The sequence below is a fragment of the Myxine glutinosa genome, chromosome 8 (genome assembly GCF_964187855.1).
Source record: "Myxine glutinosa chromosome 8, kmMyxGlut1.1, whole genome shotgun sequence".
Taxonomy (NCBI): domain Eukaryota; kingdom Metazoa; phylum Chordata; class Myxini; order Myxiniformes; family Myxinidae; genus Myxine; species Myxine glutinosa.
The window spans coordinates 13791645-13814306 of record NC_136268.1 but is presented as its reverse complement, the minus strand read 5'-3'; the positions used below and the strand labels follow the sequence as shown (position 1 = coordinate 13814306).

Below are 22662 nucleotides of genomic sequence, written 5' to 3'. Positions count from 1 at the left end.
AAATAAATAAGTGATTAATAAGGAAAATAAATAAACTATAATCGTAAAATATTTAAATTATTAATCAATTGGCTAATCGAATACCTAAACCACCACCATTCCATCTAAATCTCTAACTTAAAAAAATATTCATTAATCGAATTATTATTATTTATTTATTTTTTTGTATACAAGATCGAGGCTCGTGAAAGAGCAAACATTAATGACACAAAAAGTCAAACCGACACAAACCAACACATAAAACACAAAATAAGGGGAGCGGTAGACAAGATGGGGAGAGAGGGCGAAGGACACAAACACAACATTTGAGAGCAGGGACATCGAGAGAAATGTGGGAGGGAGAGGGCTTGCAAGGGTAGCAGTTAATGCTGCTCAATTAGCAGTTTAGCTCACAATCCATATGATGTGTGTTAGCCATTGTCCAAAAGAACGGATAGAAGAGGCACGAAAAGGCAAAAAGGAAACCTTACGAGGTTTAACAGATTGTATTCATTGATGTGGACAAAGAATGACAATATCATGATCACTCGTAGTAGATACCTGTGGAGCATGATCAATAGCATGATCACTGGTAGCAGATACCTGTGGAGCATGATCAATAGCATGATCACTGGTAGCAGATACCTGTGGAGCATGATCAATAGCATGATCACTGGTAGCAGATACTTGTGGAGCATGATCAATATCATGATCACTAGTAGTAGATACCTGTGGAGCATGATCAATAGCATGATCACTGGTAGCAGATACCTGTGGAGCATGATCAATAGCATGATCACTGGTAGCAGATAACTGTGGAGCATGATCAATATCATGATCACTGGTAGCAGATACCTGTGGAGCATGATCACTAGTAGCAGATACCTGTGGAGCATGATCAATAGCATGATCACTGGTAGCAGATACCTGTGGAGCATGATCAATAGCATGATCACTAGTAGCAGATACCTGTCTAGCATGATCAATAGCATGATCACTGGTAGCAGATACCTGTGGAGCATGATCAATATCATGATCACTAATAGCAGATACCTGTGGAGCATGATCAATATCCTGATCACTGGTAGCAGATACCTGTGGAGCATGATCAATATCATGATCGCTAGTAGCGCAGATACCTGTGGAGCATGATCAATATCATGATCACTGGTAGCAGATACCTGTGGAGCATGATCAATAGCATGATCACTGGTAGCAGATACCTGTGGAGCATGATCAATAGCATGATCACGAGTAGCAGATACCTGTGTAGCATGATCAATAGCATGATCACTGGTAGCAGATACCTGTGGAGCATGATCAATAGCATGATCACGAGTAGCAGATACCTGTGTAGCATGATCAATAGCATGATCACTGGTAGCAGATACCTGTGGAGCATGATCAATAGCATGATCACGAGTAGCAGATACCTGTGTAGCATGATCAATAGCATGATCACTGGTAGCAGATACCTGTGGAGCATGATCAATAGCATGATCACGAGTAGCAGATACCTGTGTAGCATGATCAATAGCATGATCACTGGTAGCAGATACCTGTGGAGCATGATCAATAGCATGATCACTGGTAGCAGATACCTGTGGAGCATGATCAATAGCATGATCACTAGTAGCAGATACCTGTGGAGCATGATCAATATCATGATCACTGGTAGTAGATACCTGTGGAGCATGATCAATAGCATGATCACTGGTAGCAGATACCTGTGGAGCATGATCAATAGCATGATCACTAGTAGCAGATACCTGTGGAGCATGATCACTGGTAGCAGATACCTGTGGAGCATGATCAATAGCATGATCACAAGTAGCAGATACCTGTGGAGCATGATCAATAGCATGATCACTAGTAGCAGATACCTGTGGAGAATGATAACAATCACCTAAATTGGTGAGAATCGTATCCAAAACAGCAGAACCCCTCGTGATCCTAACGATTTGTGACATTAAGGTGTGTTGTGTTAACAATCCCCTATCTAGGTCATTGAAATCACACATGATGATGAAAGAAACGTTATCCTGAGTGTTACGAATGTTATCATCCATTGAAATAATGTGATCAATTTGCTCATTTTATACTGAAACAAGGTGGTGAATAAAGAACACAAACAAAAATGCTTCTCAACAATCGAACAGAGCCAGAAGACCTTCGATGCACCCGCACCACACTCATACGTCTGCACCTGTGTTGGAAGCATTGTTAACCATCAAAGGTGTCACCATCTGTTTCTTCATTTGTGGACTTGGTTTTGAGTTGTTGTTTTTCAAACCGCCATCAGGTTATGCGAAGAGCTGTGGTTCACGTCGACAACTGTTACCACTTCTCCAACGTATCGATCTGTGGTCGTGTTTGTCGGACGAACTTGCCATCCAACACCGCCTTCCGTGGATTCGGGGCACCACAATCCATGTTCATCACCGAGACTATAATATCGCAGGTGTCTGCAGCCTGTGTGCTTCCACCGAAACAGGTAATATTGTTTGAACAGTGACTTGCTTTCTTCTCCAGAAGTAGCTTGGTCTGAGTATCAGAAAAGGCAGGATTGTCCAGCTTACCTGTTCCCAAGCCTTGCTTTGTCAAGCTAACCAGGTGTTCTACTTTCAGGTTAGAGAGATAAACATGTACGACGAGGGTGATCAGACAATCACTGGACAAGTGATGGAAAACTTTCCGATCCGCCGCTGCTGGGAGGAATGCCTGAAATCTTCAGATTTCTCTCAACGTCAAAATGCGGTCACAACCTTCAACAGGTAATCAGGCTTTTCGATAGGTAACATACTTGTTGATAATTATCTTATTTTAAAGCAATCCACACTTGATACACTATCTTTGTTCAAGTTATCGCTCTAATATAACCATTCCGACAATATAACCACAGCACTTGATTGCTTCTGCCATAAATTACACGCATTAACATTAAGAGTGGGAATAGTGCGTTTGGCCTGCTTTTCCCAAAATATATAAATGCGGGTGGGATTTTAGTGTGTGTGTGTGTGTGTGTGTGTGTGTGTGTGTGTGTGTGTGTGTGTGTGTGTGTGTGTGTGTGTGTGTGTGTGTGTGTGTGTGTGTGTGTGTGTGTGTGTGTGTGTGTGTGTGGTCGTGTGTGTGTGGTCGTGTGGTCATTCAAACCAATGATAAACTTATGTACTGCAATCCGACACCATTTGGCATAAAAGAGTATGCTGTATTAGAGGATTTCAAGGCATGTTTCTTCCTGATATAATAACAAATCTGTTGCCTTGTCAATCATCCTGACCTGCAGGCAGAACCGTTGGAAGAAACGCGGGATCAGTATAATCCCTACAAAGTTTTCTCTGGCCTTTAATGAATCCTTTCTCAATCAGGTACGATCAACTGTGGTGAATGATGCATATTACGAGGGTCAGCATCAGTTGGGATGAACCCAGAGCTGGGTTGGTGGGAATGAACAACTTATTGAGATATCCTGCTCTATATCATTTTTGGCCCTATCTTTCAATGGTGGAGAATCACTTTAAAATTATAGGATCCGGATCTTCCCCAAAATCCAATTAATTCGTCCTTGCCACACATCCAGTGTGTCCGCAAAATTTCTTCCGAATCCGCCCACAACCTTTTGAGATATCCTGCTCAAAGACAGACAAACAAGAAGGACGTGGTGCAGAGCACGGTACTTGCAAAATCCACCTCTTCCCCCCAAAAAAGTTGCCATTGATCCATCAAATTGTCCATTTCATTAAGAATAAAATTGAAGATCTTAATCAAAGCTGGGGTTAATCAGATTAAAATTGATGATGTTTCAGATGAAAATTGATATTAGAAGTTTGACCTTGAGTTAACCTTTGACCTTTTGACCTCAAAAGTAGTTGCTCTCCCAATTCAGTGATGCACTATGCAATTGCTTTATCATTTTCAGGTTCATCTGATGAAAATGGACGAATTTTCAGATGAAAATTGATGATTTTATCAGTTTGTCCTTGAGTTGACTTTTGACCTTTTGACCTCAAAATAGTTGGTTTCCCAATATAATGACTCAATATGCAAATGTTGTTCAATTTTATCGTCAATCGGATGAAAATGGCAATTTTATAAATTTGACCTCAAGCTGACCTTTGACCTCAAAATCAATAGGCATCTTCCTTATGACGAACTCTACCATCTGGTGAAGATTTGAGAAGATCGGTTTAAAATTGTGACCTGTAGGCGATTGATAAACAGACAAAGAGACAGACAGACAGAATAACGAACAAGACCAACCAATATACTTGAATAATCTTCGATTTTGCAAGTAACAAGAAAGAAGTACATTGCACGATACTTGTGAAATCTGAATAAACAATAGTTGCCATACAACAACAACAACATGCATTTTAAAGGCCATTTTCCCTGCTAGAGCGGGGGTTAGCCTTGCGGTCCCCATGACAATCTTCTCCATTTTGCCCTATTTTCTGCATCTCTCCTTGTTAACCCCCTTGCCCGCATTTCTTCTTCCACCATCTATAGCCAAGTCTTTCTCGGTCTTTCCCGTTCTCTACTTCCTTCTACAATAATTTCCATCACTCTTCTCAACCAGTCACTTTCATCCTTCCTCAACACATGACCAAACCATCTCAACCTGTTTCTCTTCACAGCATCCATCACAGGCTCTATTCCCATCATCTTTCGTAATTCATCATTTGTCTTCCTCTCTCTCAACGATACTCCACACATCCACCGAACCATTCGCATTTCCACCCTTTCCAGCCTTCGTTGCTGCTCTACGTTCATTACCCATGTCTCGCTCCCATAAATCATAACACTTCTCACACATGCAGCATAAACCTTTCCCTTCAGCTTCAACGACACTCCCCTCCTCATCAGCACGCCACTCAGTTCCCGAAACTTCTTCCGTGCACATCTCACTCCAGCAACCGTTGCCGAGTCTGATCCACCTTCTCCATTCAGCACGTCTGCGAGGTAGCAAAATGTTTTCACACCTTCCAGCTTCACGCCGTCTCCAAGATCCAACTCAACATTTCCTCCATCTGCAGCTCCCTCTGTGCACACCTTACACTTGAATATAGCTGCCACACTGGTTAATGACCCTCTCAGACCACTACATTTTTGATGAACCCACTCAGCGCACATTGTACATTGAATGGAGTTCACTCCGACACCCTTCCTACACACAGCACAGGGCCACTTCCCAGTTCTTTCCACCTCACCACATGCTTTACCACTTGCCGTCACCTTCGTCTTTCCGATATTCACCTTCAGACCTTTTGTCTCCATACATTCCTTCCACTTGTTCATCTTTTCCATCAGTCCATCCATACTTTCCGCAATCAACACCAGATCATCTGCATACAACAACTCCCACGGTAAACCGTCCTTTACGTTCTGAGCCAGCACCTCCATCACAGCTAGAAATAGTAGTGGACTTAGTACCGACCCCTGATGCACTCCCACCTTCACCTCAAACTCACCACTGTTCCCGTCCTTCGTCCTTACAGCTGTGCGCGCTCTTTTGTACATTGCCATCACTACTCTGATCAACCATTCCTCCACTCCTAACTTCCTCAATGCCCATGTCAATACTTTGCGTGGAACCCTATCGAATGCTTTCTCCAGATCAACAATCCCAAGAAACAACTTCTTCCTCTTCTCCATGTACTTCTCCTGCAACTGCCTCACAATGAAAAGCGTGTCTGTCGGTCCTCTTCCTGGCATAAATCCAAACTGCATTTCGTCGATCTTCACTTTCTTCCTTATAACATTTCCAGTTGCCATGGAAACAGCAATTTGTTAATTCGGAAAATTTAACCTCTGAAGTGTTTTACCTCATGGAATGTTGTGCATAACAAATTTGGTTGATACATTTTCTAATTTCCATCTAATAGGTGTTTTACATGTTTGGATGGCATTGACCTTGACCTTTGACTTATGTTACCCATATTTTACACACATGTACTACACATGCATACAAATAACATGTGTAAGTTTCAATCTGATATCTTGAAAAATTCCTTACGTTTGGCAATAATAAAATCACAAAATAATCCCTTTTGATTATAATGGGGAGGAATTGTCATGGATACCACTTTCTCTTTCAGTCCAGGGGCCTGTGTATTCCCTTGGGCCTGAAATGTTTATTTTGTTTCATGTGTATAAATATTTTATTTATAATGTCAGGTCAGGTATTCATGGCAGCGTGTCGCCGCATCCACTTTCCGATGGTACTCCAGGAGCCCCCTTCTCGCCATGCTCCAGGCTGATGCCTGGCCCATCCCTATCTCGTTGAGATACCGATCAAGTTTATAATTTTTATAATGTGGATAAATGAAAAAACATGGGTACCAATTTTTAAAAACTCATTCATGTAATTTTACTGTATGAAATTGACCAAAATGAAATCTAAATTCGATTACATAAGTAATCGAATTGTGAAAGATATTACACAAGTAATGTCAATATTGTGGGAAAATGAACTAGTACTACATACAATACTTAGTGATTTGGCTCAACAAGTGAATGTCAACATTCACTCTTCTCGACAATAAACAAACTCCTCCGCCCCCTGAACACCACCACCCAGTCATTCACAGTAGACAACTGCATCTCCTTCCTCTCTTTCTTCCAACGCAAAATTGACAACATCTACAACAGCTTGACCACCGCCGCACCCGCTCCCCCTCCAACCACCTGCCCCCCCTTGTCCTGCCATCCCCTGTCTCGGTTCTCCCCAATCTCTCCTACTGACCTCTCTGAACTCCTCATAAGAATGAAAACTGCCACCTGCACTCTTGACCCCATCCCCTCCAGCTTTGTCAAAGCCTCCCTCCCTGCTCTCTCTCCACTTATCATTGCAACAATAAACTCCTCCCTGTCTACAGGCATCGTCCCACCTTCCCTCAAAATTGCTGCTGTTACCCCCATTCTAAAAAAACCTGGTCTAAACCCTGACACCCTAAACAACTTCAGACCCATCTCCAACCTACCCTTTCTGTCAAAAGTTTTGGAACGCGCTGTAGCCACTCAACTCAAACATCATCTCTCTGCCAATAACCTGTATGAAACATTCCAATCCGGATTCCGCTCCAACCACAGTACTGAAACTGCTCTCCTCAAAATCACCAACGACCTTCTCCTCTCCTCTGACGCTGGCAACCTCAACATTCTCGTCCTCCTCGACCTCAGCGCTGCCTTTGACACCATCGATCACACTATCCTCCTCACCCGACTTGAATCCACCTTTAACGTCACCGGCACTGCCCTCTCTTGGATTAAATCATACCTCTCTGACAGACGCCAGTTCATCTCCATCAATAACTGCAAATCCCCCACTGCTCCCCTCCCCCAAGGTGTCCCCCAAGGTTCAGTTCTTGGCCCCCTCCTCTTCATCCTTTACCTGTCCCCGCTCGGTCACTTAATCCGCCGTCATGGTCTCCAATTCCACTGCTTCGCCGATGACATCCAGCTTTTCATCTCCACCAAGTCCGTCTCCACCGACACCCACTCTATCCTGACAAACTGCATCACTGAAATAAAATCCTGGCTTCAAATCAACTTCCTCAAGCTTAACTGTGATAAATCTGAAATAATCATCATTGGCCCAAAAACGCTCACAAAATCCACCCATAACTTTGCCCTCAACATCGACGGTATCCCAGTATCCACCTCCCCTCACATCCGGAATCTTGGCGTCATCTTTGACCAAACCCTTTCCTTCGACAAATACACTAAACAGATCACAAAGTCAGCCTTCTTTCACCTGAAAAACAATGCCCGTCTCCGCTCATCCCTCTCCTCCACGGCTGCAGAAACCCTCATCCACGCCTTCATCACCTCCCGTCTGGACTACTGCAATAGCCTCCTCTATGGTTCACCCTCAAAAATCACCAATAAACTCCAATACATTCAGAACTCCGCTGCCCGTCTACTCACTCATTCCCGGACCCGTGACCACATCACCCCCGTCCTTTACAAGCTTCACTGGCTCCCCATCCCCCAGAGAATCCAGTACAAAATCCTCCTCTTGACATACAAAGCCCTCCATAACCTGGCCCCATCCTACCTGGCTGACCTCCTCTCCAGACACACTCCCACCCGCAACCTCCGCTCTGCTGGTACCAACCTCCTGACCCCCTCCATCCGGACCAAATTCAGATCCTGGGGGGACAGGGCCTTCTCCATCGCTGCTCCCACCCTCTGGAACTCACTACCTCACACCATCAGAGACTCCTCCTCACTCACCACATTCAAAACATCACTAAAGACCCACCTGTTCAACGCTGCATTCAACATTCAACCCACAGCATTTAACCCCTGACTATCTCTTCTCCTTCTCCCTCCTTTTGCTTTAAATATTTCCCTATTGATTCTTGTCTTTTTGCAATTGTTGTTTTCATGTATTGTTATGCATTATGTTTTCCACTCTGTCAAAGCGCCTTTGGGCTTCTGGAAAAGCGCTATACAAAATAAATGAATTATTATTATTATTATAACATTAGATCGGCAGATGTACAAGCTCAAAGATTGTTTAAATGACCGTCAAATATCGAAAGCATCGGTGTTACGGGTCTTTCAACGACACAGTATGTATAGGCTTCATGCCTTCATGCCTCACCTTCAGGCCGCTTCAGACAAATTAGCCCAGGTTTCTTAATACAGTACCATCGTCTTCATAATAACAAGGAAGAGCAATCGGAGATTGCAGACCCTCGCCAGGACGTGTTTTTAGTGGTTTTTAAGGCTTTTGTGTTAAAACAAATATGGCGGCCGAACCACGTGACCCATGACGTCATCATTATTGTTTTTCTTCACCAATTTATCCAAAGATGATGCTCAAGAAATTTCATCTTGATCGGATGAAGTTTTGTACTTGTCGAATTATGACATCATAATGGAGGCACCTATGACATCATCATTAACATATGTTATTCCACATGGAGAGTTCTTTACAATGAGCCATAATAATAATAATAATAATGCATTTATTTTATATAGCGCTTTTCAGGAAGCCCAAAGACGCTTTGACAGAGTGCAAAACATAACGCATAGCGATTTTTTGTCTCGATTTTTTGTCTCCATGTCTCGATTTTTTCCTTGCAGCGCTTTCGGAGATTTTTTTTGTTTTTTGCTTCGGATAAGTTTTTCTGTTTTTCCAAAATGGTGCCTGTACCACGTGACCTATGACGTCATAATTGTCATTAAACCATTTTACAGGAGGAGGTGCACCTATGGTGAAAATTTCCCGTCAATCGGACCAACGGATGCAGAGAAAATCATATTTCTTCTGTGCGGACAAACAAACGGACAGACAGACAAAGAAACAAACAAATGCAATACAGTCTCCTCTGGCGAGGGTAAAAATAACGTTAATAATAATAATATCGTAAATATAATCGTAACGCTGCAATCTCTTTGTCGTGACTGCAAAGTTAGTGGATTGAAGCGGTGTATGGTTGGTTCATTGTTGACTCAATGTAGAATAAACCAGTGTCTCAATACAATATGTTCGTTTCCATGGTGACAGACAGATTGGAGACTTAAAGTACTTCGAAAATATTAATACTTACATTATTTGCTAACTGGTATCCTCACCCAGGTCACACTGTCCTCTTCAACTAAAGTATAAAACAAGGCTGGCTACGCCGCTCTTAGACTTTCGGTCTTGTTTTTGTAAATCTTGGGTGGTGGTGTCCTCTGATATCTCACCGTCGATCAGTCCTTGGTTGACTCTTCCAAGTAACTCTTTTTTTGTCTTTTATATATTTTAGGACATCAACATTGGGATCACATAAATATAGCAGATGGGCAATTAGTGTTTCCCAGATGGGGGCATGAGGAAAACGGAATCCACAACTTCCATTGCACCTGCAGGTGGCAGAATGCACATGGCTTTGAAGTTTGGTTGACTCTTCCGTGACTTCACATGTCTGATATCGGTCAATAAATTGACAGATTTCCTCATCAGTATTTGTACCAATGTGTGGTGCATTCTTCACCGAGATGGTATGGGCGTGTGGAGATCCTCTGGCCTGGAATTCAATCCGGATGAAGTAATCACTGACGTCACCCAACGGGCTGGCCTTGCCACACACATATTCATGGAGGAATGTGTCAAGGCGGTATTGGAATTGTCAGGCTGCGGTAACTGGATTAGTTCGCAACCACCTAGATTGAGTAGATCTAGCCATGTTGACGGGCAATGCTCTGTATAATTTCTGGACACGGCATGTCTGCTGCTGACAGTCAAAAACTGATGCTGATGACTCCACTCTCTGCCGCTCCATACCTCATCGCTCAAATCGGCAGTCTGCAGCCTCCTCACTCTCTGCAGACCTTGACCAAATCACAGACTGGTCAAACAAGTGGAACATGTCTTTCAATCCTGACAAATCGCACACTCTTACTATGTCTCTCCGAAAAGACCATCTGGAAAACCCTCCCATCTACTCTCTCAACAATCCTCTCCAAGAAGTTCTGTCACTCAAGCTTTTGGGTCTCACGATCTGCCATTATCTCTCCTGGGAAAACAACATGTCCAAGCTGGACTTCAAAGCCAGTCAGCGACTGGGCATCCTCCGTCGTCCTTTCTGGGCACACCTGGGCTCCTCACCACCTGCAAGGCTTTCATCCACAACTCAATGGAATACTGCTCTCCTCTCTGGGCTGGTGCTCATGCCTCACACCTAGCTCGGCTTTACGCTGTAGAAATCAAGGCTTTCAGGATCATTGAAATCTCCCGTGATTAAGCTGATTCTGAGGGTCTTTCACTCGCTCACCGCAGACAGGATGGTGGACTTTCTGTCTTCTACTGACTCCTCTCCGTCCTTGCTCCTCCTGGTCTCCCCTAAAAGTCTGGGCTCTGTCCCCCAAATACTCCTAAAGGACGCACAAGATCTGCCTGCAACCCTCTTCTGGTGAAATTGCCAAAATCAAGACTCTCTGCTCACCTTCACTCTTTCATTCCTCTTTTCTCCCGCCTCTGGAACAAACTCCCTCACTCTATTCAATCCCACTCCACCTTCCAGGTCTTTAAAACAGTTGTTCACCACCATCTCCCCCATCCAAAACCTTGATCTTTTCTACCCCTTTTAATGCTCCCCAAATGCACCTCCTTCAAATTCCATTTTCTTTCCTGAAAGTCTTAGTAGTGTCCATCTTGTTTATCCCGTGTACCACTGCCCAGCGCTCTCCCTTCCATAGATCTCCCGATGTCCCTGTTCTCTATTATTGATGTGCTTCCCTCTCTCCCCCCATATTGTCTACCGCTCTCTTTATTATATTTTCTATGTGTTCACTCTTATAAGAGCCTCGACTTAATACACCAAAACACCCTCGTTTCCATAGCAGGGTTTAACATATTAAAAAGTTCACTTCACTTGACTGACCCCCATATAATGACTCCCATATACTGACTCCCATATACTGACTCCCATATACTGACTCCCATATACTGACTCCCATATACTGACTCCCATATACTGACTCCCATATACTGACTCCCATATACTGACTCCCATATACTGACTCCCATATACTGACTCCCATATACTGACTCCCATATATTGACTCCCATATACTGACTCCCATATATTGACTCCCATATACTGACTCCCATATACTGACTCCCATATACTGACTCCCATATACTGACTCCCATATATTGACTCCCATATACTGACTCCCATATACTGACTCCCATATACTGACTCCCATATACTGACTCCCATATACTGACTCCCATATACTGACTCCCATATACTAACCCCCCTATATTGACTCCCATATACTAACCCCCCTATATTGATTCCCATATACTAACCCCCCTATATTGACTCCCATATACTGACTCCCCCCATATTTGGTATTTCTGATGTTGAGGAATCATTTTACTCTTTGTGTTCCATTTCAGGGTGGTGCTCTTGTTCACATTTACACCGACGGATCGGTCCTTTTGGCCCACGGAGGAATAGAAATGGGACAAGGACTCCATACCAAGATGATTCAGGTAGATGGTGCTAATTGAATTATTCAATGTGTGCAATTCCTCAACCTTCAATAAAACTGTCAGTGTTGCTTCCTTTTTTTATATCTACCTTCCCCCATTAACAAGTAACAAGTCGAAGGAAGTGCAACAAAAGGTGCAAATCTGAAGGAATGACCAGACATGACCCTATTTGAATACAATGTGCATCAGGTTTTACGTAGGAGCTACGATTGTGGTGGAGCCCTACCTTTTGTATGAGATGCACCTGTTTTCTTCCTCAGGCAGAGCCCAACGCTAAGGAAATGCAGCTGTTTTTCTTCACTAAGTGTGCATCATAACAGTTATACCTGGTAGGTAGGCAGCAAATGTTACCTTCATCATTTCGTTATCCACCCATTCAGGTAGCTGGGCGCTGTCTTGGATTACCTGTGAGTCGCATCCGGATTGCAGACACGTGTACAAATTCTGTTCCCAATGCCTCACCATCAGCTGCCTCCTTCAGTACTGACCTCTATGGAATGGCCCTCATGGTACTTTTATATTTTTGTGCTGCTAAGGTGAAACGAATGTTTAAAGTGTTGTGTTGTGGTTTAAAATCAGGAATGCTGAATACCTGACTCGTACATTTTATTAGCCCCGTTAGATTAGTCCGAAACGGGGGCTTATTGATTGGGCCTACTCCGTCCATGTGTCCGTGCGTCCGCAACCATATCTCGGAGATGTATGGACCGATTTCCTTCATATTTGGCATAAAGACAATACATGATGGTATGCATAAGCACATCATGTTGTTTCGTGATGCGATCAAAGATGGCCGACTGGCGGCCATTTTAGTTGTAAAAAAACCTGATGTTGAACACATCCTCAACCATTTCTCGGACATGCATTTACCGAACCTGTTCAAACCTGCAACTCAGACGAGGAATAATAGCTTACATATGCACGTAATTCTTTTTCCAAGATGATCTTTTAAATCTTTTAAAATTTAAAGCAAAAGTTCAGATCCAAGATGGGCGACTGGCGGCCATTTTGTTATTTAAACGTGTCCCCAACCATTTCTCTGCATGCCAGAACCTATTTTGTTCAAACTTGACACAAAGACAAAACATGAGAGTGTACATATACAGAAGATTTTGTTATGTAATCCGATCAAAGATGGCTGATTTACAGCCTTTAACTCTACAGCAAAATTACTAAAACCACAGGTGCTATGACGTTTTATTTATTTTTCGTTCTGTTATAATAGATGTAACAGACATTACCATATGCACCGAACATTCACATTTCTCAGAAATCCGTCTAGTCTAGAGATGCAATGAGGGGAGAGTGAAAGAGAGGGAGAAGGTGTGAGAGGAGGAGGGAGGAGTGAGAGAGGAGGGACACATAAATATTTTGTTATTGTGGCGGACACGAAAGCTCACTGGCGTTAGGGCATCATTCCACGCACCAAGTGGGCGGCGGCCACGCCCGAGGGGTAGGCGTGGCCGCGTGATATACACCGGGCGCGCGGCCCGGAGCGCGCCAGTGCTACAGTTGAGCTCGTTTAATAAAGACTCTTAAACTCACCGCGTTGTCCGCTTCCTTCTTATTGTACAAGCAAGCGCGCATAGCACCACGCTTCATTGGTGACTCCGACGTTCTGGTCAGCCTTCGCTGACCACCCGAATATGCCAACGCAATGGCAAACAACGCGGTCCAAATGAAACTCCCCGAGTTCTGGGAGACGCAAGCCGAAGTCTGGTTCCTGCAGGCAGAAGCCCAGTTCCGACTTCGAGGCATCACGGTGGATGAGACCATGTACTGCCACGTGGTCGCTTCTCTCGGGCCCGGCATGGCCGCCTGTGTCCTGTCGGTCCTGAGGAACCCACCGGCCGACGGCAGGTACGAGGCGATCAAGCGTCTCCTCCTCGCCACGTTCGGCCTCACAGTGGACGCACGGGCCGACCGCCTCCTGGACATCCCCGAGCTCGGTGACACGCGACCGTCGGTCCGCATGGACCACATGCTGTCATTGATGGGCGACGAAACCCCGAACGCTCTTTTCCGGGCGTTATTTCGACGCCAGCTGCCGGCACGAGTCCGCCTCGCGTTGGCCTGTTCTGTGACGACGGAACCCCGAGCGCTCGCTGCCGAGGCCGACAGGTTCTTCGCGGCTTTGGACGCGCAGGCGAGTTTTGGCGCGGCCGCCGCGCATCCCGAGGCTGACCCTGATGCTGATGCACCACACCTCGGGGATCCCGAGGCTGACGAACGCCGCGTGGCCGCCGCCACGCCCACCACCACCGCGAAAACCGTGGCCTCCGCCTTCACCGCAAACCTGGTGCCATTTCCACGCCAGGTTTGGCCACAAGGCGAGGAATTGTTGCCCGCCGTGCTCCTTCGGCAAGTCGGGAAACTACAAAGCCGGCGCTCGGTAGCGGCCCTGGGCGTCGGCCATTCCGGCAGCCTTCTTTTTATAACGGACACCTTGTCCGGGCGCCGTTTCCTATGCGATACGGGAGCACAGGTGAGCGTTATCCCTGCCTCTACGTCCAACAAGCACACCGCGGGCCGGGGCCCCGCGTTGCTTGCCGCGGACAGAACACCCATACGCACATTCGGGAAGTGCTGCCTCTCCCTGCGGTTCGGAAGGCAATGCTTCGAGTGGACGTACGTAACCGCTCGTGTCCCCATGGCACTACTCGGTGCGGACTTCCTCTGTGCACACGGGTTGTTAGTAGATGTGAAGAACAGACGTCTCGTCCAGGCTGAAACGTTCAGCTCGCTTGCTTGCGCGCTGAGCAGCTCGTTGAGCGGCTCACTGAGCGGCTCACCGAACGGCTCGCCAAGCGGCTTGCTGAGCGGTTCAGTCCCGGCGAGGTTAGTTTGCATGCTTCCGGCAGTGGACGACTTCACCCGCCTCCTCGCCAGCTTCCCGGCCCTTACGCGGCCCACCTTCTCGGCGGGGGCCGTCAAGCACGGGGTGGAACACCACATTCCCCACCGCCGGGCCACCGGTCTACGCCCGGGCACGCCGCCTCGAGCCGACGAAGCTCGCGGTGGCTAAAGCGGAGTTCGCTATGCTGGAGCGGCTCGGCATCGTGCGGCGCTCCGAGAGTGCTTGGGCGTCGCCGCTTCACATCGTGCCAAAGCCCGGCGGGGGATGGCGACCATGCGGGGACTACCGGCGCCTCTCATTATAACCATTTTCTTGTTCAGTCTTTAAATTATCAAAGAAAAATAAGTTCTTGAAGAAGCTCTTTTTTTTTTGTACAAGATCGAGGCTCATGTAAGAGCTCACATTAATCACAAAAAAAAACCGACACACAAAACATACAATAAAGGGAGCGGGAGACAAGATGGGGAGAGAGAGGGAAGTACACAAGTACAACAGCAAAAAACAGGGACATCGTGAGATCTGTGGGAGGGAGAGGGTGTGGGGGGAGAAGGCATGGGAAGGAGGTTTGGGGGAGGTGGGAGAGGTAAAAAAGGAAAAAACACCGAGACACTGCAAGGACTTCCAGGAAAGAAGTTGGTATTTCAAAAAAGTGTATCTGGGGTGAATTAGCGGGGGTAGAAAAGATCAAGGTTTTGGATGGGGGGAGATAAGAGATGGTGGTGAACAGCTGTTTTTAATACCTGGATGGAGGAGTGGTATTGAAGAGAGTGAGGGAGTTTGTTCCAGAGGCGGGAGAAAAGAGGAATGAAGGAGTGAAGGTGAGCAGAGAGTCTTGATTTTGGCCGTTTAACCATAAGAGGGTTGCAGGCAGATGTTGTGCGACCTGTAGGAATATTGGGGGGACAGAGCCCAGAGAGAGCTGGGTGGGGGGCGGGGGGCAAGGCCGGAGAGGAGGCGGTAGAAGACAGAAAGACCACCAACCTGCCTGCGGTGAGTGAGTGAGAGGCCCTCAGAGTCAGCTTCATCGTGGGAGATTCCAATGATTCTGAAAGCTTTGGTTTCAACATCGTGAAGCCGAGCCAGGTGTGAGGCAGGAGCACCAGCCCAGATGGGAGAGCAGTATTCCATTGAGCTGCGGATGAAACCCTTGTATGTGGTGAGGAGCTCAGGTGTGTCAAGGAACTCTGAACTCTTTTGATCGTTTCCCTGCCGAGAAATAAACACTTTACAGGTAGAGGGCCTCCACTCCATGTTCTTTGCCCATCGTACCTCCCCAGGCTAATATGGACTATTTATAGTTACTTTGACTTTGCCCTTTCACATTTTGACCCAATTATTAAATATTTTATTTTTGACCAGCAATACCTCTCTCAATTTCTCTCAAACACCTGCAGCAATACGAGCAGACATTTCAGGGCTATCAAGGTGCTATGATTGCATCAACTGAGAAAGGTCATTGAATAAGTGATAGTTGGGGAGACACTGAAAACGTGATTCAATATGAGCAACAGGCATTTTAATGTTTCAATGGGTAAAGCAACAGAATGCCAGGAATTGGTGATAGGCCTGGTCGAGAAAACCCTGAGGAGCGGCTGAGAGAGACCGGAAGGACCTTCTACATTAGAAAGGAGGAAATGCCGAGGGGATCTGATCGAGATGTTGAGATGACGAAAGGTAGAGACAAATGAAGTGCAGAATGGACACTGACAGGACAACGGAGCACAGGTTAGGAAGAAAGAAGAGTTAAGAAGAAAGGTCGTGACGGTGGTGAAGTAGAGGTCTGTGGTGTCCATGTCCAGAGACTCAAACTAAGAGAGTGATAAATGCATGGCATGATCTCCCTGCAGGTGTAGTGACAGGTGAGTCAGTAGATAGTTTTAAGATTGAGTGGGATAGGTATATGGAAGTAGTGAGGATGAGGTGTGGAGATATGAACATGTTGGCACGATTGCGCAGGGTTAATGTGCCTAATGGCCCCCTTCCTGCTTCCTGCTGCTTCGCCTAATTCCTGCTTCCTGTGGCTTCTCCTCCTTCCTGCTTCCTGCTGCTTCTCCTTCTTCCTGCTTCCTGCTGCTTCTCCTCCTTCCTGATTCCTGTGGCTTCTCCTCCTTCCTGATTCCTGTGGTTTCTCCTCCTTCCTGCTTCCTGCTGCTTCTCCTCCTCCCTGTTTCCTGCTGCTTCTCCTCCTTCCTGCTTCCTGCTGCTTCTCCTCCTTCCTGCTTCCTGCTGCTTCTCCTCCTTCCTGCTTCCTGCTGCTTCTCCTCCTTCCTGCTTCCTACTCCTTCTCCTCCTTCCTGCTTCCTGCTTCCTACTCCTTTCTGCCTTCCTGCTTCCTGCTGCTTCGCCTCCTTCCTGCTTCCTGCTGCTTCTCCTCCTTCCTGCTTCCTGCTGCTTCTCCTCCTTCCTGCTTCCTGCTGCTTCTCCTCCTTCCTGCTTCCTACTCATTCTCCTGCTTCCTGCTGCTTCTCCTCCTTCCTGCTTCCTGCTGCTTCTCCTCCTTCCTGCTTCCTGCTGCTTCGCCTCCTTCCTGCTTCCTGCTGCTTCGCCTCCTTCCTGCTTCCGGCTGCTTCGCCTCCTTCCTGCTTCCTGCTGCTTCGCCTCCTTCCTGCTTCCTGCTGCTTCGCCTCCTTCCTGCTTCCTGCGGCTTCTCCTCCTTCCTGCTTCCTGCTGCTTTGCCTCCTTCCTGCTTCCTGCTGCTTCACCTCCTTCCTGCTTCCTGCTGCTTCGCCTGCTTCCTGCTGCTTCGCCTGCTTCCTGCTTCCTACTCCTTTCTGCCTTCCTGCTTCCTGCTGCTTCGCCTCCTTCCTGCTTCCTGCTGCTTCGCCTCCTTCCTGCTTCCTGCGGCTTCTCCTCCTTCCTGCTTCCTGCTGCTTTGCCTCCTTCCTGCTTCCTGCTGCTTCACCTCCTTCCTGCTTCCTGCTGCTTCGCCTGCTTCCTGCTGCTTCGCCTGCTTCCTGCTTCCTACTCCTTTCTGCCTTCCTGCTTCCTGCTGCTTCGCCTCCTTCCTGCTTCCTGCTGCTTCGCCTCCTTCCTGCTTCCTGCTGCTTCTCCTCCTTCCTGCTTCCTGCTGCTTTGCCTCCTTCCTGCTTCCTGCTGCTTCGCCTCCTTCCTGCTTCCTGCTGCTTCGCCTCCTTCCTGCTTCCTGCTGCTTCTCCTCCTTCCTGCTTCCTGCTGCTTCTCCTCCTTCCTGCTTCCTGCTGCTTTGCCTCCTTCCTGCTTCCTGCTGCTTTGCCTCCTTCCTGCTTCCTGCTGCTTCGCCTCCTTCCTGCTTCCTGCTGCTTTGCCTCCTTCCTGCTTCCTGCTGCTTCTCCTCCTTCCTGCTTCCTGCTGCTTTGCCTCCTTCCTGCTTCCTGCGGCTTCGCCTCCTTCCTGCTTCCTGCTGCTTTGCCTCCTTCCTGCTTCCTGCTGCTTCGCCTCCTTCCTGCTTCCTGCTGCTTCGCCTCCTTCCTGCTTCCTGCTGCTTTGCCTCCTTCCTGCTTCCTGCGGCTTCGCCTCCTTCCTGCTGCTTCCCCTCCTTCCTGCTTCCTGCTGCTTCGCCTCCTTCCTGCTTCCTGCGGCTTCTCCTCCTTCCTGCTTCCTGCTGCTTCTCCTCCTTCCTGCTAAACACTTGTATATCCGAGTATTGTTGCTATTATATATTAATTACAGTAACTTTTTTTGAATGGCAGTTTGAGTAATATTCCAGATAACGTGATGTGGATTATTTTTTTCCCAGAATGCTTGCAATAAACTCATGAAGAATCTGGAGCCGTTCAAGAATGCAAATCCGACTGGGAAATGGGAAGATTGGGTAAGAAATAGGAAGTGGAATTACATTCGTGCAATATTTAGAAAGATTATTCCCATCAAAGTGGCATTTTCCAGTTTTTGCGAAAGACGTTCTTCCAGACTAAACAAAATGACTCCGCACGTCCTACTGTTGATCTTTGTAGTGATTAATAAGAATATTTACAAAATGTTATTTTTTCTGGATATCTTCATAATTTGCCCAAACTGCCGTTAACATCCTTTCCCGTGTGCAGGTAAATGCAGCTTACCTAAGCTGTGTAAGTTTGTCTGCAACTGGATTCTACAGGTCAGTCTGTCCGTCTGGTTCCGCTCTTCTTCCTCTCTTTACCTGTATCGTCACACCTTTCTGCATTTGCTTGATTTTGACCGTACATTTGACCTTTAACTGTATATTGCATGACCACATTTGAGGCTGCCATTCCTCTTTCTTCGCAGCGATCCTGAGCTTATGCAAAGAATGAAGGAGTGTTTTGGCAAAACCTGCCATTATTTTTCTTGTGGGGCTGCATGCTCGGAAGTTGAAATAGACTGTCTTACCGGTTCCATCAAGGTAACGCAGTCGGGTTCTTCTCCTGAATCGGGTCTGATAGGATCGTGCATAGGTAGCGCACTCACCTTAGTGCTGTCTCATCTGGTTTTATTCCAAATTCCACGATAAATTTCCGGATTGATGTTAAAATTCCCAACTCGATGATAGATTGGCAGTGTTGCATCACAAGGTGTCCCTTCCCTCAGAAGAATGTCAAGGTGGGGTCCAGTCTGCTACCTGCGGTTTGTGGACGTTATGGATCCCACGATGTCTTTCATGAAGAGTACTCGGACTATCACCAGCATTATGAGCGTCCCAAATTCCCAGCCAAAGCACCTTCAGTCAAACGGCAGGGCTGGCCTTGTGGTTCTTGAAAGACTTGGAACAAAATTTTTCCTGGCCGACAGCATAATAATGTGGGAACAATCATGATGGTTAAAGAAGTGAAGTTGTTCTGGCCCAAACAGCAAGTTAGTAAAATATAACACGGTATCTATATGTTTGATTTATTTATTTATTTATTCATGTTGTATTCAAAGTCGAGGCTCGTGTAATAGCTAACACATAAAACACATAAAACAGAAACAGAAACACACATGAAACATATAATAAAGGGGGCGGCAGACAAGAGGGGGGAGAGAGAGGGAAGCACAACAACAGTACAGAACAGGGACATCGGGAGATCTGTGGAAGAGAGAGGGCTGGGGTGGGGAACATGGGATAAACAACATGGACACTACAGGGATTTTCAGGAAAGAAAACGGTATTTGAAAATTGTGGATCTAGGGTGCATTAACGGGGATAGAAAAAATCAAGGTTTTGCATCCTGGAAGATAAAACATGGTGGTGAACAGCTGTTCTAAAGACCTGGAGGGTGGAGTGGGATTGAAGTGAGTGAGGGAATTTGTTCCAGAGGTGAGAGAAAAGAGGAATGAAGGAGTGAAGGTGAGCAGAGAGCCGAGATTTTGGCAGTTTAACCATAAGAGGGTTGCAGGCAGATCTTGTGCGACCTGCAGGAATATTTGGGGGGCAGAGCCCAGAGAGAGCTGGGGGAGCAAGGCCGGAGAGGAGTCGGGCGAAGACAGAAAGACCACCAACCTGCCTGCGGTGAGTGAATGAAAGGCCCTCGGAGTTAGCTTCATCGCGGGAGATTCCAATAATTCTGAAAGCTTTGGTTTCAACAGCGTGAAGACGAGCTAGGTGTGAGGCAGGAGCATCAGCCCAGAGGGGGGAACAGTATTCCATTGAGCTGCGGATGAAAGCCTTGTATGTGGTGAGGAGCTCATGTGTGCCAAGGAAGGATTTCGCACGACGGAGGATGCCCAGTCGGCGACTGGCTTTGGAGGCCAGCTTGGAAATGTGGTTTTCCCAGGAAAGATCATGGCAGATAGTGAGACCCAAAAGCTTGAGTGACAGAACTTCTTGGAGAGGATTATTCAGAAAGTGGATGGGAGGGTTGTCCAGTCGGTCTTTTTGGAGAGACAAAGTGAGAGTGTGAGATTTGTCAGGATTGAAAGACATGTTCCACTTGTTTGACCAGTCTGTGATTTTGTCCAGGTCTGCAGAGAGTGAGGAGGCTGCAGACTGCCAATCTGAGGGATGAGGAATAGAGCAGCAGAGAGTGGGGTCATCAGCAAAGAGATTGAGAGAATTTTCTAGAGAGTCGGACAGATCATTGATTAAGACCAGAAAAAGCACAGGGCCCAGAACACTACCTTGGGGAACTCCAGCCGCAACAGGAAGGGGGAGATGAGAGAAATCCATTCAGGGCCACACGTTGACTGCGCCCAGAGAGGAAATCCGCAAGCCAAGCGTGGAGATTTCCATGGATACCATTGGAGGAGAGTTTGGTGAGCAGACCGGGGTGCCAAACCATATCGAAGGCACGTGATATGTCAAGGGAGACAGCTCTGATTTCCTGTTTGACATTGAGGACCTCCATCCATTGTTGAGAAAGCAGAAGCAGCATGTCCAGAGTAGAGTGACCAGGTCTGAAACCAAATTGATGATCGGAGATCAAGCCATTGGAGAAGAGGAAGGATTTGATATCCGAAGCGATGATGGATTCCATGACTTTGCTGATAATTGGGAGCAGGCTGATTGGTCTGTCGTTGCAAGGATCTGTTTTTGCACCTTTTTGTGTAAAGGGGTAATGTTTGCTGATTTCCAAGATTATGGCAGATGACCTTGAGCAAAAGAGAGGGTGAAGAGAACAGAGAGAGGGAGTGAAACAGCGACAGAGCAGGATTTTAGGACCCGTGGGCTGATGCCGTCAGGTCCAGTTGTAGAATCAGAGTCGAGGTTTGACAGAAACTTCTGCACCTTGTTTATGCGAGGTTAACCTACTTATCAATTGGTTTTATTCCTGTGATGCAATGATTCAGTTTTTGTACCCAACAGGCACTTGGTACACACATCGTGATGGATGTTGGCTGCAGTATCAATCCAGCTCTGGACATTGGGCAGGTGAGAGATCTTGAAATCCTCAGAGAGATCTTTATCTCCAAACCTATTTTATAACTACAATTCGCAATTGTATAAATGTACCCAATATATATATTGCTTGGGTGCTTGTTTATAGTTGAATGAAACTTCAGTTTGCTGTTCGACTGCATAAATTAATCATTATTTCATATATTTTATCATTGCTTTCATGTCAATGTCTTGCCAACATTATTTCCCTCACCATGCTTTTTTTTAACGGATACAATGCTCATGGTGGAGCTGCCACGCATACATCTCACATACAGAGACATGCAGACGAATACATGAGACACAACACGGGACTGTTAGATAAGACAAACACAGGCACTAAGCTTGGGGGAAGTGACGTCACTTTCTGGGGCACTCTGGGTACCACCGAACCCACAACAATGGCGCCGCCTTTCTCACCACAATTAGCGCATCATTTCTGAAGGAGGAATTTTCTCCTCCCTACAGATGTCAACATATTGGAATTGGTCGTGGTGCTCTTATCGTTTTAAATTGTGAAATTCAAGCAAGGAAGCGACACGTACAATTTTAATAGGCTTCGGTATGACTCGTCCGGAGTTTGCTCAAATACTCAGAGCAGACCTACTCAAACCATTACACCACCGCGTGTGGTATTATTTAAGCCTCCCCTATAGGATAGGGGAAGACTTATTGCTCTTATCGGGTTTGTTTCCAGGTTGAAGGTGCCTTTGCCCAAGGTTTTGGACTCTTCCTGCTTGAGGAGCTGCAGTATTCTCATCTTGGTGAACTGCGCAGCAAAGGGCCAGGGATATACAAGATTCCTGCTGCTGGAGACATCCCCAGGGAACTACACGTGTCTCTTCTCAGCAAATCAGAGAATCCCAAGGCTATTTTCTCTTCCAAGGTTCAAAAAATTGGATTTTGGAGATTCCTATCTTTAAAATATCAGATCATTTTAATATATATAAGAGGTCTCTGGGTTGCTTTCCTCTCACGTATTTAAACTGTACTAGCTGAAAGCACCCGGCGTTGCCCGGGTTATTTTTGAATGAATTT

General features: G+C 46.4%; 1 protein-coding gene across 1 annotated transcript in view; it reads left to right on the top strand.

Annotated features, from left to right (window-relative positions):
- LOC144893223 (xanthine dehydrogenase/oxidase-like) overlaps positions 1 to 22662 on the top strand; it is a 268917-nt gene that overhangs the window by 239438 nt on the left and 6817 nt on the right. Inside the window, exons 26-35 of the mRNA XM_078782951.1 lie at positions 2282 to 2473; positions 2608 to 2753; positions 3266 to 3347; positions 11882 to 11977; positions 12358 to 12486; positions 18550 to 18624; positions 18857 to 18909; positions 19059 to 19173; positions 21553 to 21618; positions 22322 to 22510. Of these exons, the coding sequence (XP_078639077.1) occupies positions 2282 to 2473; positions 2608 to 2753; positions 3266 to 3347; positions 11882 to 11977; positions 12358 to 12486; positions 18550 to 18624; positions 18857 to 18909; positions 19059 to 19173; positions 21553 to 21618; positions 22322 to 22510 (1143 nt within the window). The remainder of the gene's footprint in view (positions 1 to 2281; positions 2474 to 2607; positions 2754 to 3265; positions 3348 to 11881; positions 11978 to 12357; positions 12487 to 18549; positions 18625 to 18856; positions 18910 to 19058; positions 19174 to 21552; positions 21619 to 22321; positions 22511 to 22662) is intronic.